Source organism: Heterocephalus glaber, unplaced genomic scaffold (genome assembly GCF_053883595.1).
Source record: "Heterocephalus glaber isolate CG9 unplaced genomic scaffold, H.glaber_assembly_v1.0 deba00001532, whole genome shotgun sequence".
Lineage (NCBI taxonomy): Eukaryota > Metazoa > Chordata > Mammalia > Rodentia > Bathyergidae > Heterocephalus > Heterocephalus glaber.
Window position 1 is genome coordinate 26,441,921 of NW_028258330.1, and position 18,258 is coordinate 26,460,178.

Below are 18,258 nucleotides of genomic sequence, written 5' to 3' on the forward strand. Positions count from 1 at the left end.
TAATTCATTGGGGGCTTACTATGTGCCAGACTTTATAATAGGAGTTTCACATGCACTATTAGCTCAATGAATCCTCTCAACAAACCTATAAGGGTATTGATATTACCCCCATTTGACAGGTGAGAAAATTGACTCTTACAAAGGTCAAGACTATTGCCTAAGGTCATACAGCAGATTGACCTTGATATAAGACACTTAGGATCACATTCCAATCTGCTTGATTCCAGATACTATCTTCTTAATCACTTAGTACTCCAACTACTTCACTAATACTAAGATTGGAAACTAACCCTCAGAAGGACCCACAACACATGCCAGGTCCACTGCTAGTAATGTTTATACGTCCTCTTATTTAATCTCCACTTTAACCCTGAGGAAAACATTATAACCCTCATTCTGGAAATGAGGAAATGAACTCACAAATCGTACCCAAGTGTTGTGGCATATGCCTGTAATTTCAGCTACCTGAGAGGCTGAGACAGGAAGATGGCAAGCTGGAAACCAGCTTGGGCAACTTAGCAAGATTCTGTCTCAAAATAAAATAAAAAAGAGGGCTGAGGATGTACTAGCACTACAGCACTTGCCTAGCATGCATGAGGAAGGGTTTAATCCTTAATCAGTATTGAGGATTAATTGGAGGGTGGGGGGAAGGGGCTAAGTAAGCTGCAGGCAGCCACAATACTACTAAGCTAGTGGCAAAGCTTGGGTATGAATCCAGGTTTGTTACAAAGTGTCACCAAAGTACTCTGGTGAGGCTACTGGGAGGTGCCCAGCATCTGTCAAGTAGACTTCTGCTTCAAATCCAGCAGGAGGGAGTGAAGGCTGGCCTGGCCAGCTGTAAAGCTATTAAGACACATGCCATCTGAGAGGGGGCCAACTGCCTTCCACCTAGAACAAGAATAGCCTTGAGAAACTCTCAAACCTGGATCTGAAGTTGGGTCTTTTATTGGATGCTAGAACAAAACATTTAAAAGAAAAGTTTTCTTGGAAGTCTGTCTTTCAATCTGGAAAATGAAATTTGGCCACTTCTAAAGGACAATCTGTTCAACTGCTACCTCTACATCAAAGCTTCTCAGCAGCCTCCAGGAGCCTGTCCAGTTTTCTCAGAGGGAATCAATTCTTGGGCTGGAGACCACAGACAGACAGACAGGCCAGCAGCTGGCCCTGGGTCACAATTTTCCCTTCCAGGGGTCAGCTCAGGGCTGAGAATGAGAAAAGAGCTGGCATATGATTAAGCTCCTGTACCACTGGGGTTAGAACAGAAACACACAGCGGAAAGCCCTAAAAAATAAAACCCACGAATGTTTATTATAAGCAACATAAAAATATAGCATCTTCCTTAATTCAATGAAATGTGTTTACATACTTGAGAGTTAAAACCTGTGACAGTGTCTGCCATGATTATGACAGTATTACCACATTTTAATACAGGGTTAAGCTGCCTGATTCAAAGCCCTGACTCTACCCTTACTTGCTATATGACTCTGGGCAAAGTCACTAAGCCTCTCTAAGTGCCTTGGTTTTGTCTCTGAATAAATGGGGAGAATAAGATAATCTGTTTTATATAGTTTTGGTAAAGAGTCAATGAGATAAAGCCTAGAAAATGTTTAACAAAATGGTTAGTATTTACAGGTACTCAATAAATATTCACAATTGTCCTTCAGTGAATTATTTAAATATTAGGGTTTAAATTATTTTTTTTAAACTTCACTACTTGGCTAGGCATGGTGGTGCATGCCTATAATCCCAGCACTTGGGAGGCTCAGGCAGGAGGATCACCACAAGTTCAAGGATGGCCTGGGCTACATACTGAGTTAAAGATCAGCCTGAACTACAAAGCCAGACCCTGTCTCAAAACAAAACAAAACAAAACAAAGCCACCAAAAAACAAAGAAGCAAAACCTTCACTAATTATTTAAGATTGTATCAATAAAGCAACTAGGGTGAACCTCAACCTGATGCAGAACTTACTCATTAAGGATCTTCTTCTCCAAGGTAATTCATTAGTCTCTTAGGGACTAAAAACAAGTCTATAGCCGGCAGTCTGGAATTAAATGCAAGCTCTATGATTTCATCTCTGCTCCAAACACTCTTTATAGAACTGACCTCCAAAAGAGCAGTCAGCAATCCACCCCATACTCAGCAGGCACACTCTTTTGTTTTGGTACCGGGGAGGGAACTCCAGACCTTGTGCTTTCGAGGCAGGTGCCGGAACCACTGAGCTAAATCCCCAGCCCAGCAGGCACACTCTTTATGACAGAGTGGCACATCATCAGAACACAGTAGAAACAGTGGCCACTGACACTTCTTACCACTTCAAACCCCCAATACCTAGCTCTGGATCTAAACCTTTGAACACTTTGGCTCTGATATGACAAAGAGTCTATAACTTTGGCATTTTATGGGAGACCATTCAAGAGGTTAACAGGCCCAATATACTATGAGTACACAACTCACTCACATTCAGTCTTCAAGAAATGGCACCAGCCTCACTTCTGCTGGGGAAGGACAACACTGGCCAGCCACTAGAGACTCTCTATCCTCAGGACTAAAAGTTGAACATGCAATACGTCCTACCAGGCAATTCTCTAGAAAATTCTTTAGAAAATCTGAAGTGATGTCACTGAAAAATTTACTGCTACGCTACCTCAGTGTATCTACAGTGAAAGACAAAGCTAGGACAAAGTTCACTAAGATATACATGCCATACTACATATAAACATCAGTTTACAATATTAATACATCTCACAGAGGTAGTTTTCATTTAAATATAACGAAACACAAAAATATTAAGATAGATTAACATTTCTACTTCACAGTCACTTTCATTGACACAGGCAATATGCATCAGTGGGAAAATCTTTGGATTTTAAGCCAGACAACACAGATGCAAGGCTTGGCTAAGAAATCTTAGGCAAGTGACTTATCTTCTTGAAGTCTCAACTGTTTCTGAAAGCAAAACAAAAATAAACAATACAAGCCCCTACAGGCAGACCACAAGATTTTATAACTTTTAAATAAAACAAATGTAAAAGCATACTACTCTATATAAATGTGAGCTATTATTATATAATGATCACAACTTTTAATAAACTCTTTTTTTGTGTGTGTGCAATATTAAGTGTTTTTATTTTGTTGTTGTTTTTGGTACCAGGGATTGAACTCTGGTTCGCTTACAAGGCAGGCTGCAGAACCACTAAGATAAATCCCTGGCCCTACTTTTAATGAACTCTTAACTTTGTAGTTTGCAACAGGCTATGAATTAATATATGACACATTAACTTAAATAGGTAATAACAGTCATTATATGACACTATAATATTAACCCAAGAATTTTCAATGATCACAAGTTGGCCCAGACAAAGATAGCTACTAAACATTCTTTCAAAATAATTATAATAAATGTGTGTAAACATTTTATTATGTACTAATAAAAAATTTTAAAATAATTATAATACATTTCTGAATTATTTGTTGAATCAAATATTAAAAGGATATCTGAGGATGAAGTTTCTATTTAAAAGATCTGGTGGGAAATATTTAAACACAAGAGTTCAAAAAGCTACTTTAAAAAAACAGCTTTTAGGGCCGGGGATTTAGCTCAGTGGCACCACACCTGCCTTGCAACCGCAAGGTCCCGAGTTTGATCCCTGGTACCAGGGATCAAACTTGGGTCCTTGCACTTGCATAGCAGGAGGCAAAACCACTGAGCTAAATCCCCAGCCCTAAACATAATTATCTTAACAGTGAAGAAAGCTAGATTCAGTTCAATAACTTTTTGTTTTCAAGAATAAAACACTTATTTCATTGTTTCAGCGGGTTGATATTCAGAAATTTTAATTCATTGCCCATTTTTTATTTTTTATTTATAAGCAGGAAAGAAAATTTTTCTGCTTTTTGTAAACTCTAGCAATTTCTCATTTTAAAAGAAATTAATCTAAAGGAAAATATACTTTATGTACGTGATGCAGAAATTATTAATATTAGAAGCTGGTTTGGGCCGGGGACCAAAAAATAATAATAATAATTATGTTTAAATATTTGTCAGAGAAAAATACCAGGTGTATATACTTGTTACATGTTTGCTGCTTTGAGGATATGGCTGACACTATATAAGTATATAGCATCCATTTCCTTCTACAAAGTGTAATCATAATATATGATAAATGTTTAAATTTTTTAAGATTTAATATAGTAAAAGACATATTACCATTAATGCCCTTCAAAATACTTCCCCTCACTCCAAACACACTGATCTCATCATTCTTGCCACTTAATGAAGCAATTCTAGAAGTTCTCTTTCATTACTGTCTTTCTAAGGTGTGATAAAAATATGTGAATACTGGTGTCAAGTGCCATCCAACTAAAGGGTAGGCTTATAAAACATTGCAGTGGATCCTCATCCACTTTATTAATTGGATCTGACATTGTGAGACTTCTGGCTCTTCCGCAAAGGCAAAGTGACTATGAAAGGTAAATGTTTTTGGGTTTTTTTTTGGTACCAGGGATTGAACTTGGGACCTTGCGCTTGCAAGGCAGGCGGCGGAACCACTGAGCTAAATCCTCGGCCCCCAAGAAAGGTAAATGTTTTGAATAGATTCAGGACATCAAAGCACCCACAACAGTGTAACTAAGACATCACAAAAGAGGACTTTCAGAACTGCTTTAGAAAGTGGCAAGAATGATGGGATAAGTGCATTCAAAGTGTGGGGAGTATTTTGAGGGTGATTAATAGCAATGTGTCTTTTATTGTTATAAAAAAAAGTTTTAATTTAAACATTCATGTATTTTTCAATCATACCTAATAAACTCTGTGTTACTGGAAATGTCTTAAATTTTCCCAGTAGTTTTAATTAACTTTGCTAATAACTATAATAGCTTACAGGATCAAAATGAGTATTATATTGATACAGTTGACTGGCAGGGATGATCTACTCCAATAAAAGCCCTTTGAAAGGCAATTTATCAATGGGATATAAATAACAAAATTACATAAACCTTTTTATCATTAGCCATTTAATATAAAGAAGAAAAATCATGAGGCTTATTCCAGGATTAACAATTAAAAACCAGCCGGGAATTTAGCTCAGTGGTTCCGCTGCCTGCCTTGCAACCATAAGGCCCTGAGTTTGATCCCCAGAACCAAAAAAAAAAAAAAAATTAAGAACCAGAAGCAAAGGAGGATCGATTGGCAAAAAGTCTAGGTGAAAATGCTAAGTAAAACAGGTATGTACACTACAAGTTCATTGACATGAAAGATGTGTGTGCATTAGGCCAATGACAATGTCAAAGTATTAGACAAATTTTTTCAAACTTTTTAAAATGTTTTTTGTCTGCTTTTTTTTTTTTTTTCAGAGGGGGTCCTTGCTAATGTAGTTCAGGCTGGCCTTGAACTCACCATGTACCCTAGGCTAGCCTTGAACTCATGGTGATCGTCCTGCCTTAGTCTCCTGAGTGCTGTGATTACAGGTATGTGCCACCACACCTGGTTAAAATATTTTATATACAGGTTTCTTGTGCTTTTATAGTAAGGGAGAAAAACAGCTTGTTTTATACTTTGTACAGGAAAAATTGTTTCACTAGCGACTTAAAAAAAAACGTCTAAAGCCAGGTGAGTGGTGCATCCCTATAGCCCCAGAACTCAGAAGTCCAAGGCAGGAGAATCTTGAGTTCAAGGCCAGCCTGAACTACACAAGAGACTTTGTCTCAAACACAAAACAAAAAAATTTATCCTATTAAAATATAACCATAAAGATAAAAAGTAGATTCATTTTCCCTTTCAAAACTATCAAATAGTAACTTACTTAGAAAGAATTCCTCGAAGTCAGTTTTCTCCACACAGCTACTATACATGCGCAGGGCTGCAATCTTAATCTTCTAGACAAAGAGAATAAAACCAAACTCAAGACATGACCAAGTGGATGTTCTAGTGTCATTAGATATGAGTTACAGAATCTTACATTTCTTCAACTAGAAGGTTCCAAACCTGTCTTTGTCTTTAGGTAATTTAAACTTATCTAGGAATGTTTCCTTTCTTAAAGATAGCTGTTTATATGGACTTTGTGTTATGTTCACATTTTAGGGTTTTACATGAAAATGTTAGAGGTTTTTCCAATATTTAAATAAAAGCTATCCTTCGTTCCAAATCATTTCACCACATTTCTTCACCATTATCCACGTTAACACTTCGTATTCTGAAGTCCCTTTTATTATATAATTGCCCACACTTCCGGCCAAAATCAAACAAAAATCTTCAAGCCTTTAATGTTTCTTCAGTGGCACTACTAATTAGTCTAAAAGTGTTGTTGGTTTTTTGGGGGGGCTTTTTTCTATATTGTCTTTAGGGGTTTTGGGGGGGGCTTTTTGGTACCAGAGATCAAACTCAGGTCCCTGCACCTGCAAGGCAGATGGCAGAACCACTGAGCTAAATCCCCGACCCTGTCTTTAGTTTTAATAGTTTGTGTTTAAACACATAATACTGTATATTCAAACAAAGGTTTCTAGTGAATATAATATACAGTAGAAGGATGTACTTGTACTCCACCAGATTAGACAGTGTATTTCCCAAAACAGTCAGAATTCTCTCAGAATCTTGCTATGAGTGATCATTTTACTTTCTTCACTGAGCAATATATGTAAGACTTATTTATTTTACTGTATGTAAATTATGTCTTAATAAAAATAAATCTAAAAATAAAAAGTTGAATTGTAAGTCTGAAGATCAACTCAGTGCTACAGGAACAAGTATTTCAAGGACTTTTACAACATTTCATTAAGGAGCTAGGCATCGTGACGCACACCTGTAATCCCAGCACTCTGGGGGCCGAGCAGAAGGATCACAAATTCAAGCCCATCCTGCGCAACTTAAAAACTTAACGAGACCCTGCCTCAAAATAAAAAATAAAAAGAGCTAAAGATCTAATTCAGTGCCCTGAGTTCAATCCCTAGTACTGTAAAAACATACAAACAAGATCATTAAGGATGTAATAAAACACATCAACAAAAGGCTCAAAGAAGTTAGCTTGTTTGTTTTTTCCCTTAAAATGACAGGGAAAAAAAAAATGACAGGGAAAATTACAAATTCAAGTATGTATACTAAAAACAAAGATGCACTGACTACAAATGGCACAGCAATGTAGAAATCAGTAGAGCTGTTACAAAGATTCACCAATGATAAACTACACTCAAACTATATAACATTCATATTTTCTATATCCTTTAGAGTCCAATCAACTGTGTCTCTGATGAGCAGAAATATCTGTAAGAAGATAAGAAAGACTTGTAACTCTGACTGTAATTAAGATTTGCTTTGATGTCTATTATATCGTCAAAGCTTTTAGTCTAAAATCAGATAGGGGAAGAGTGAATATATAACAAATTAAATTCAGATAATATGCTTATTTGGGAAGTAAACCAGCATTTAGAAGACCATATTTAAACAAAATCCATGGTAAACATTACTAAAGAAGAACAAATTAAGCTTAAAAGCAAACAGAAAGAATACTATAAAAACAATGGCAGAAATCAATAAACTTCAAAAGAGAAAAATACAGAAAATCAAATCAAAGAACCTAGTTCTTTAAAATATCAATTGCGGGTCAGGGATTTAGCTCAGCGGTTCCGCCGCCTGCCTCACAAGCGCAAGGACCAGAGTTCGATCCCTGGTACCAAAAAAAGGAGAAAAATGTAAACAGAATTCATCAATATGTTAAAAGGACAATTTATCATGATCAAGTAGAAGTTATCCAGAAATGTTGATTCAACAAAAGTTGATTCAATACTGGCAAATCAATCAGTATAATTCACCATATTAACATACAAAAAAGAAGCAGCAGCAGTCACTACCAGTTTAACTTTATTAATATATGCAGTTCAGAAAGCACAGATCTGTACATCATCAATCTAATAATAATCTAATATCATCGGCCCTATTTCTATTCTTTTTTTTTTTTTTTTGGTACTGGGGATCGAACTCGGGACCTTGCGCTTTCGAGGCAGGCACCGGAACCACTGAGCTAAATCCCCAGCCCCCTATTTCTATTCTTGAGCCAAGGAATTTAGGATATCCCTTATCTTCACTTCCTTAGACAAATAATTTATTGAGTACCAAACTCAGTTGGTGGCACAGGTCTGGATGCTAACAATCAGAGGTAATCAAACAAGAATTCCTTCGCTCGTGGAGTTAATGGCCCAGTCCAACTATAGACAGATAGACAATTTTAACTAAAATTCCTAATGGCTAGTTTCCTTATTTTTTCTTAAATCCTGCAGTTTCCTTCAGGTTCCTCTATATAAAGTTCTCTAGCTTCATGATTAATCACCCTGTCTTTGGAAAGGCAGACTTGCCTCCAAAGCTGAAGTCTTTCCTTGAGAAGAAAGTTTTCCCTTCACAACACGTTCATGAAAAAGCATTCATTACAAATAATACAGACCTCACCAGATTGGCTGGTACATCTATACAGTGCTCATACTGTAGCAGTCAGAAGCATTTTATAGTTCATCACTTTTCCTGCAACAAAGTCAAGCCTTTATACTTGGGTAAGCCATTTTCCTGGACAAATCTCTAAAGCAAGTCCCTGAAGACCATCATACAGGGACTGGAAATAACAACTGGAAAGAGCCTCCTGAAGAATAATGCACTAATCTAAGTTAAGGAGGTAAGCGGACTAAATTTCCACCCAGTCAACACAAGCTGTTCTGGTCCTTGGATGACTTAATGTTATTTCATTCTAACTTTGGAAGCCTTCATCAGGCTACTTGACTAAAACTGAAGCATCTAGAATAGCTTTAGAAATGAAAATCTGCTCTCTTACTGATACATTTTGTGTCTCTCTACAAGATGGAAAATGAATGTAGTAAAAGGCTGGGACTAACAGTTGTATGGGAGTTGGAAGGGGCTTTTTAGTCACTTGTACTGGAATTCTTTCTCCAGCATCCCTGACTCATGGTCAACGAACAATAGGGGCCCCTCTTCAAACAAGATCAATGAGCTCGTAAGGCTATCTATATCCTACTGGAAGACAATTCTGGTGTCATCTTTGTTTTATTGAACTTAAATCTGTTTCATGTAACATTCATTAAACATTATTCTGACCACTGGAGTACTTTAGATTTAGTCTTTCATTCTCTTTTTATTTTCTGTATTTGCCCCTGAAATACTGAGAAGAGTCACCATGTTTTCTCTTTTCCAGGCTAAGCATCCTTACTTCCTGCAGCCATTCTTCATTCAACACAGTTTCTGAAGCTTTTACAAGGTTCACTGCCTACTTCTGAATATACTCCAGGTTGACAGTATCCTTCAGAACAGAAATAAATTTTTGGCTTAATGCTAAAACAGAAACTATTTACAGCATGTGGCAAAGTCTGATAAGTGCTGTCCTTTTCTTATATGATACTGCTATACAAATACAATGAAAAACAGAGCTAAGCATGGTGGTGTACACCTGTAATCCTCAGGAGGCTGAGGAAGGAGGATCCCTGTGAGTTCAAGGCCAACGTGGGCTCCACCATGAGTTCAAGACCAGCCTGAACTACACAGCGAGACCCTGTCTCAAAAAATAACAAACAAACAAATATGATGAAAAAAAAATTTATTTTAAGATACTCAAATAGGTAAGGAAAAGCTACACTGATCATCCTAAGTATGATCCTGAAAAAAAAAAAAGGGAACCATATATGAAAACATTAAAGAAAAATATAGAGAAAAGATAGTTGATACTACTGACATGAACAGACATTTTATTCTCTAATCAAATACTGTGAAAACACAAAATAAAGAGTTTTCCAATGTAATCTAATGGAAGTGTCTAGCCATAGATTCTCAGTCAAGAATGCTGTAAAGGGCTTTCCATTTTTTTTTGTAGATACCACCCCACCACCCCCACCCCCGTACTGGGGATCAAACTTAGGACACTGCGTTTGCCAGGCAGGTGTGGCACCACTGAGCTACACCCCCAGCCCCAGGCTTTCCTCTTTTTTTTATGTACCGGTGATCAAACTAGGCTCCTTGTGCTTGCAAGGCAGCCGGCGGAACCACTGAGCTAAATCCCCGGCCCTTTCGATTTTTTTTAAATGAAAGGTTATATCTACATTTTATACCAAAAGCATACTAGAATGACATACTTTGATCTTTTGATGTCACAAATTTAAAAATGAAATTATAGAAAGTAGATACTGCCACACACAGAAGATTTTTAAAATGCAAATATCAGGGATTTAGTTGAGGTCACAGAGGGAACCAAGAAATATCAGAGGCTACCCTAAGCTAAAAAGAGTGAAAAATTTTCCGGATGAGTTACTAATCCTTCAAGTGGTAGCCAATTTTCCCTCTGAAATTACAAAAAAACATTAGACAAACCATACAGTAGTAACCAACTAGAGCCCAATCACCAAGAAATTAATAAAACAGTAAATATTTCTTTTTTCTTTCTGCTTTCATTTCCTTCTTCTTTTAATTTCTAATTTTCAAACAAAACACATATTTTAAGTTTTAAATCCAAATATCATAATCACTTTTTTTTTTTTTGTACCAGGGATCGAACTCAGGACCTTGTGCTTGCGAGGCAGGCGGCGGAACCACTGAACTAAATCCCCGGCCCTAACATTTTTTTAATATATAGGAAAAGATTCTCATCAATAATACCACCAAATACATCAACAATTTATCAATTATCAAAGAATTGAGATTTAAAAATAAAAATTTAATGTACATAACTAATATTTCCTCAATGATTTAGAAGGTACTGCATAACCTTAGGGTCTCAAGAATATCATTATTGCTTAGTATTTGTGTTTTCTCTATACATTTCAAAGTTCCTTCCAAATAAAATGCCTGTGGAACCTCTGTTGCCTTTTCAGAATTCAGGTTAAAAGAGATTACAGACCATAGTCTATACTGTATTTGCTGCAATGAGACCTATTAGCAAGAGAAGCCATTGTAAGAAGAAACCAAAAGTAGAGTCTACATTAAACCTGAAATTCAAATTTGAATCCAACTTATTAAAATAATGTAACTTGGGCCAGGGATTTAGCTCAGTGGTTTCGCTGCCTGCTGCGCAAGCGTAAGGACCTGAGTTCGATCCCCAGTACCAAAAAAAAAAAAAATGTAACTGCCAAGACTTGGTTGTTTTGAGCAAAATTATGATAGTTTCTAGAAAAGCAAGTATTATTCCCTCCTGCTTTATGTTGCCTTGCTGTGATGTATAACTTATAAATATTTAGGCTTATGCTAGCAATCCTAAATAGCATTAAAAAGTGCTGAGCTACAGTAACAAGACACATGGTAGTAATAAGTGTTAAATAGGCTGAGAAGAACTGAATTCCTACTGCTTTATTATTTTAATTCATTAGAGGTATTATTTTAAAAGTCTAACAGTAATATACACCTGATGCAGACAGGCCATTCATTCCTAGAAACTACTATATAACAGGTATGTGCTAGGCCGAGAACTGACTAGGAGTGACACAGGCAGCAAATACCTCTCTATAATAAAATTGTAGTAAGTCACAGGATCAATTTTAATAAAGCTACTTATTTGTTTGTTGTTGTTTTTTTTAAGAGTGGGGAAACTTTATTGGGAGAAAAAAAGCTTCTGTCTGAGACAGAAGGGGGACTGAAAAGTGGGCTGCCTCTAAAGCTACTTATTTGTAAAAGTTTGAAATCACAACAATGACCTAGTGAAAATCATTAATGAAAATGGATTAATTGGAGAGCAATGCTTTTTAAAGAATACTTCATCAGAACATCTGGCCTCTCTGATCCCTTAGAACTCATCTATATGGCAAATCACGTAGCAAGGGCCTGAGGAGTCCAGTCTTCTGTGCCTGTCATTGTAAGATACTTACAAGGAATCAAGGTGGGAAAGTATTGCAGCTCCACAAGCTATATAATAAATCTAACTAGGAAGTGGGGGGGAAGGAGTATATTTTGTAGAAATTCTCAAAATAATGTATGAATTTCATAAAAGCAAAGAAGCTTTAAAAAAAAAAAATCTATGAGGCAAGCTGGGCAATGGTGATGCATGCCTGTAATTCCAGCACTTAACAAGGTGAGGCAGGAGGATTGCAAGTTCTAGTCCTACGTGGGCAAATTAGCAAGACCATGTCTCAAAGCATATAAAGGGCTGGGAATGTAGCTCACTGCAAAGGCCCTGGGTTTGATCTCCACTAATGGGAAAAGAAAAAAAAATCTGTGAGAAATAAAAGGGACAAAAAAAAAAAAGGAAAAATAAGAACTTGAAAGACTTTACCCATTTATTGTATTTCAAAGGTCCTGTGAATCCCATGGCTTCTATTATCTTCGTGAAGGCACCAACCTTTTCCTCAACTGGCTGTGGGGAATCTTTGGTAGCTAGAAGCTATTTAGCCAAAAAGAAGGAAACCAAAATTAATTGCAAAATTTTTTTACAGGAATGCTTTTATTCCTTGTGTAAGAGTATTTATATTGCTTAGTTTTTTATTCCCCTAGAATTTTTAATTTTCAGGTTTTTTAGGCATCGTATCACTAAATGCAAACACACTTGGAATGGTATCTAGTAGATAGTCCCCAAATTACAGAGCAAGATATACCCACCTCAGTGACCATGGGCTTATGAACCAATGTCTATGAAATCATATATTTGGAGTACAGAATAAAAGTTCTATTAGAAAGAGTATTCTTAAAAGGAAATTTTGCTGGGCATGGTGGCCCATGCCTGTAATCCCAGCTACTTGGGAGGCTAAGGTAGAAAGATTACAAATTAAAGGCCAGTCTGGGCAATTTAGTGAGATCCTGTTTCATAAATAAAAATTTTTTTTTAAATGCTGGGGACATAGCACAGTGGCTACAACCCTGAGTTTTATCTCTAGTATTATAAGAATACGAAATAAAACAAAACAAACCACAAGCAAAACAAAAGGATATATTGATCCCCATTTCTCAAAGAAGAATTCTGAGAAGAGGAATGTTCTTTGTTTATGGGTATAAAAGGAAAAGGAGAGAAAAACACCATCTGAAAGCAGACAAAGGTCATCCAAAACCACAACCAAAGCAAGCATGGAATAAACATTTTTAAACTTTTATATTCTTTAGTACAACAAATTTTATTAATGAATATAAAACATATAGGTCTTGCAGTTTGAAAACAAACTAAAGAAAACCTGTCTGATTACTAAGTCTCTCTAAAGGAATATCTAACCAATAAAAACTTCTCTAGGGCTGGGGATTTAGCTCAGTGGTTTCACCACCTGCTGCGCAAGTGCAAGGATCTGAGTTCGATATCCGGTACCAAAAAATAAATAAATTTTTAAAAAAACTTCCCTAAAAGTTAAACTATACTTTTTTAACTTGTACTAAATTCATAAGACTTTTTTCCTCTAACTTCTTTCCAAAAAAAAAAAAAGTACAGTGGGGCCAGGGATTTAGCTCGGTGCCGCCACCTGCCTCACAAACACACAAGGTCCCGAGTTCGATCCCCAGTACCAAAAAAAAAAAAAAAAGGTTCGAGACAATTTGAACACAGCTTTAAATACCTGCTTTACTCTAACCAAAAATAAACCTTAATGAGAAGAAAGTAAGTATTTCCTGGGTTCTTTACCTGAGTGCTTCTATCAATGCAATGTTAAGTCAGAATATTTATACTGAAGCTACTGATATTGATACCATTTTCACATTAGTAATTTAAAAAAAAAAAAGTACAGTAACAGAAACACATGGCATAAGCTCAGAAGACTTCAGTTCACATATTCAGTTTGTCTGTTACTTACCAGCCTCTGTGATCTTGGGCACTTTCAGACTCTGAGTCTCACCTTCTACATTTGCTTAAACTCCAGCCTCACCTAGCTAACAATTTTGTTGAGATCCAAATAAGAACATCTATCTAAAAGCACTTTATAACAGAAAGCTCTAATAATTCTCACCTTATTTGTGATGTGATACTTCCTCCTCAGCTGTATGTCTATTCCAGGGAGCTGTTCTGATGTAGCACAGCTTAAGGATTGGCTCATCTGGGGCCACCAGGGGATAAAAACAAAACAAACATGCAAGCAACACTGAATATTCACTCAGAGGCCTAATCTGAGCAGAGCTTGTTCGAAATAAAGACTACAGGACCTATCCAACCATGCTTAGCCCAGTTCCTGGTAATCTCGTTACCAAAAGGATCTAAGACCAGTACCTGGAATTGTGCCTGATACATAGCAAGCACTCAATAAATACATATTAAATACTTGAAGAAATAAAAGTATTCCACCCTAAAAACATGAGTCAAATGTAGGCAATAGAATTATGGTATCTATTTAAATATTGGTAGGATTGTAATATATGGAAGAAAAAAGACACCAATTTTAATTTTAAAACTTGCTTCTGTCACCTACAGCTCAGAGTGATAAGTAATTTACTGAATCTTAGCTGCAGTGAGGATGAAAGGAGACAATTATGTAAAGAGCCTCTCACAAATCAAGTACTCAACAATTGTAGAACCCAAGGCCTTTGCACTGAGGAATATTCCAGCCATTCTTTCATTTTTTAATTTGAGACAGGGTCTTACTAAGTCACTAAACTGCCCAAGCTAGGCTCAAACTTGCTATCCTTCTGCCTTCACTTCTCAGAGAGCTGAGATTACAGGTGTGCACCACCATGCCTGGCTACATATTTCCTTCTTCAATCTTCACAATTCTATATTCCCTCCTGCCCTTTTTTTTGGTACCGGGGATAGAACTCAGGACCTTGTGCTTGAGAAGCAGGCACGGTACCACTGAGCTAAATCCCTTGCCCCATTACTCACAATTCTATTAGATTGGTTTTTAAATTATTTTTTATGGGTTCACATTTTAAATTTATTCATTATTCTTTTTTTTGTAAATAAATGATTGAAGGGTCAGGGATTTAGCTCAGTGGTTTTGCCACCTGCTGCGCAAGTGCATGGACCCGAGTTCGATCCTCAGTACAATAAATAAATAAATAATGAAATAATGCAACACCTTAAATTCCACAGATTGGTTTTTTTGTTTGTTTTGAGACAGGGTCTCATTATGTAGTTCAATCTCGCATTGAACTCACTATGTGACTATCCCAGGCTAGCCTCAAACTCACAGCCATCCTTCTCCCTCAGACTCCAGAGTGCAAGGATTATAGGCAAAAGCCACTACGTCTAGCTAGATTGGTATTTTTTTTAATAATCAAGAGCAATACACACAGTATTGAAAATAAATTCCTAAAGAGAAAACTAAACTACATGCAAGAGATCTTCATTGTGCATTCATTAATCATTAAGAGTGAAAACTACAGGAAAAGTGTAATAAAGAAGATGGTTAATTAAGGTTACAATCACCTAATAATGGAAAATCAGATGATCGTTGATAGCTCTTTAAGCAGATTTTTAGGGGTGGGGATTTAGCTCAGTGGTTCTGCTGCCTGCCTTGCAAGCCCAAGGTCCCGAGTTCAATCCCCGGTACCAAAAAGAAAAAAAAAAATTTTTTAATAGATTTTTTAAAAGCAGTTTCAGGCTTACAGCAAAGCTGAGCAGAAAGTACAGAATTCCAATATAACCTTTCCTACCCACATGCACAACTTCCTCCACTATCAACATTCTACACCAGAGTAGGATGTGTTATCCTCTGTCACCCAAAGTCCATAGTTTACATTACAGATTTTTTTGGGGGGAGTACCAGGGATCAAACTCAGGACCTTGCACTTGTGAGGCAGGCAGCAGAACCACTGAGCTAAATCCCCAGCCGAGATTATTATTTTTAACGTGAAAAAATATCTAAAACATGGGTAAAATTATAAGCAAAAACATGAATACATATGGGTAAGTGAAGGAAGCCTACCACAGAAATGAAGGGGTTATTCTGTTACATCATAATTATGACTAGTAGGCAGATATGACAGTACATACCTACAGCCCAGCACTCTGGGAGGCTGAGACTGAGGCAGGCGGATCACAAATTCAAACCCAGCCTGGGCAACTACGTGACTTAGTAAGACCCTGTTGCGTAATTTTACAAATTTTAAAAAGGACCGGGGATGTAGCTCTGCAAAAGCCCTTAGTTCAATCCCCAATACTGAAAAAAAAATTACATACATACATACATATGCAAACATTTGTATGTATGAGGCTGGGGATACAGTTCAGCAGAACACTTGCCTACCATACGTGAAGCCCTAGGTTCAATGTCTGGGTACCACCATTAAAGAAAGAAAGAGAGAAAAATTTATTATGGATAAGTTTAGGAATCTAGTTTCCAAACTCTCAGTAAAGTTCTATTACCTTCAAAATAAAAAGAATAGGAAAAAAAAAAGAAAAAAGAAAGACTAGGGAGGGAAGAGGAAGAGGATTAATCTTCCAATTCTGGTTTATTTCAAGAGAGAAAGGACACGTGGAATGAAAATGATTTTCCTCTTTACTCTTAATATAGGAAGAGTACAATTCCTAATTGTAGAACATAATTATTTACATTTCTTTCCTTAACAAGGGAATTAGAAGATGCTTCTGGTCAATCCCAGGGACACTTAGACTTTAATTCATAACTACTGAGCACACTTTGTAAAACACAAACTAAACAGAGAACACCTCCCATGCCATCACATATATCAGTGTAATGGTCCATCTGGAACAACATCAAGCACTGAATCCGGTTCAAAGAACATAACCAAGAGCAGATTCAAGAAGCTGTGCTTTAGGCTGAGTTCTCTTCCATGAGAATATATGATCTTTCTCTTTTCCCACAGCTCCAGAAGTACTCAGTGGATTCTTTCTATGGATACTCCATCGCCTGCTGTATTTCTGTCCTGCCATTACTCATGATTTTCACATTTCATACTATATTGAACTACTGAAGTACCTATGTATCTAGTACCAAAGACAACAACTAGTTTTCCCACATTTACGGTTACCTATAACACATACTTTGTTCCCCCACTCTTGTCCGTCCCTGCCCAAAAGGATTAACTCAACCCTTAAAGACAAATTTTTCATTTGTTTAAATTGAAAAGACATCAATAAATAACTTTTTGTAAAAGAGAAAAATACCCTGAAATACCTGAATGTCATTTTTTCAAAAACAGCCTGTCTGACCACCTTATCTAAAAAGTTTCTCTCCATCTGCATTATTCTCTACCATAGTAGTAACCTGTTCATTTCTCTCATAGTACTTTTTATAATGTATAATTACATATTTATTTATATATTTGCTCATTTTCTATCACAAGTACCAATATACATGAGGGAAAGAACTAGGTATATTACAGAATCAAGTACAGTTGCACATGAGAAACTCAAATATTTGATGAATGAACAAATGCCACCACCTGTATAACTTCTATTTCTAATTATTTCCTTCCTGTCCTTGTCTACACACATCATATATATATGCTTTGCTGACCCAACCTGTACAAAATGCTCAGGATATGCCAACTCTTGTTGGGGATAGAAACAGAATCTCCGTCCTCAAGGAGCTCATAATCATGTGAAGAAAAGAGATTCACCCTACAATAAACAGAACCAATTACCATATTTTGTCACCCATCACAAAAGAACAAACAAAAATTCCCAAGTGTTGGTAAGGATTTAGAGCAATAAAACTCTCATACACTGCTGGTGGGAGTATAAAATGTTAGTCACTTTGGAAAGTACTTGGCAGCATTTATTTAAGCAGCACTTATGTATAACTTGTAAGATTCAGTAATTCCACTTCTAAGAATATACCCCAACAAAATGTACAGATATGTTCACCAAAACACACACAAAAATGGTACTATTCATAAAAGTCCCAAAATGGAAACAACCCAAATATCCATCAATAGAATGAATAAACGAATTGTAGTATATTCATATAGTAAAACACAGGGCCAGGGACTTAGCTCACAAGCACAAGGTCCCAAGTTCAATCCCCAGTACCAAAAAAAAAAAAAAGTCATATACTAAAACTTTGCACAAGAAAACACTACTGCTACAAAGAACAACATGGATGAATCTCTAAAACAAAGCTAAACGACAGCAAACAAACACAGAGACTACATAGTGTATTTTTATTTTATTTATTTACTTGTTTTTGCAGTCCTGGGGATGGAACCCTGGGCCTTGAACACACCACTGCACTACATCCCCAAACCCTTCTTCTGTATGTTTAGAAGACAAACTAATCTATGGTATTCAAAGTGAAGTCTACAGTTAACCTTGGTTGGGGGTAATGACTAGAAGGGTATCTGGGAAGCTTCTGCAGTCCTGTTTTCTATTCTTTTTTTTTTTGGTACCGGGGATTGAACTCGGGTCCTTGCAC

At 36.6% G+C, this 18,258-nt stretch overlaps 1 protein-coding gene across 3 annotated transcripts in view; it reads right to left on the reverse strand.

Moving 5' to 3' along the window:
• Positions 1–18,258, reverse strand: part of Uqcc1 (ubiquinol-cytochrome c reductase complex assembly factor 1) — a 102,812-nt gene that overhangs the window by 71,662 nt on the left and 12,892 nt on the right. For 2 of the 3 annotated variants that reach the window (XM_004867872.4, XM_087188943.1), the window contains 3 exons: positions 13,897–13,983; positions 12,249–12,356; positions 5,805–5,877 (listed from right to left, as the gene is read on the reverse strand). In XM_004867872.4, coding sequence (XP_004867929.1) covers positions 5,805–5,877; positions 12,249–12,356; positions 13,897–13,983 — 268 coding nt within the window. The remainder of the gene's footprint in view (positions 1–5,804; positions 5,878–12,248; positions 12,357–13,896; positions 13,984–18,258) is intronic. The other variant, XM_004867875.4, reaches the window with a different exon arrangement.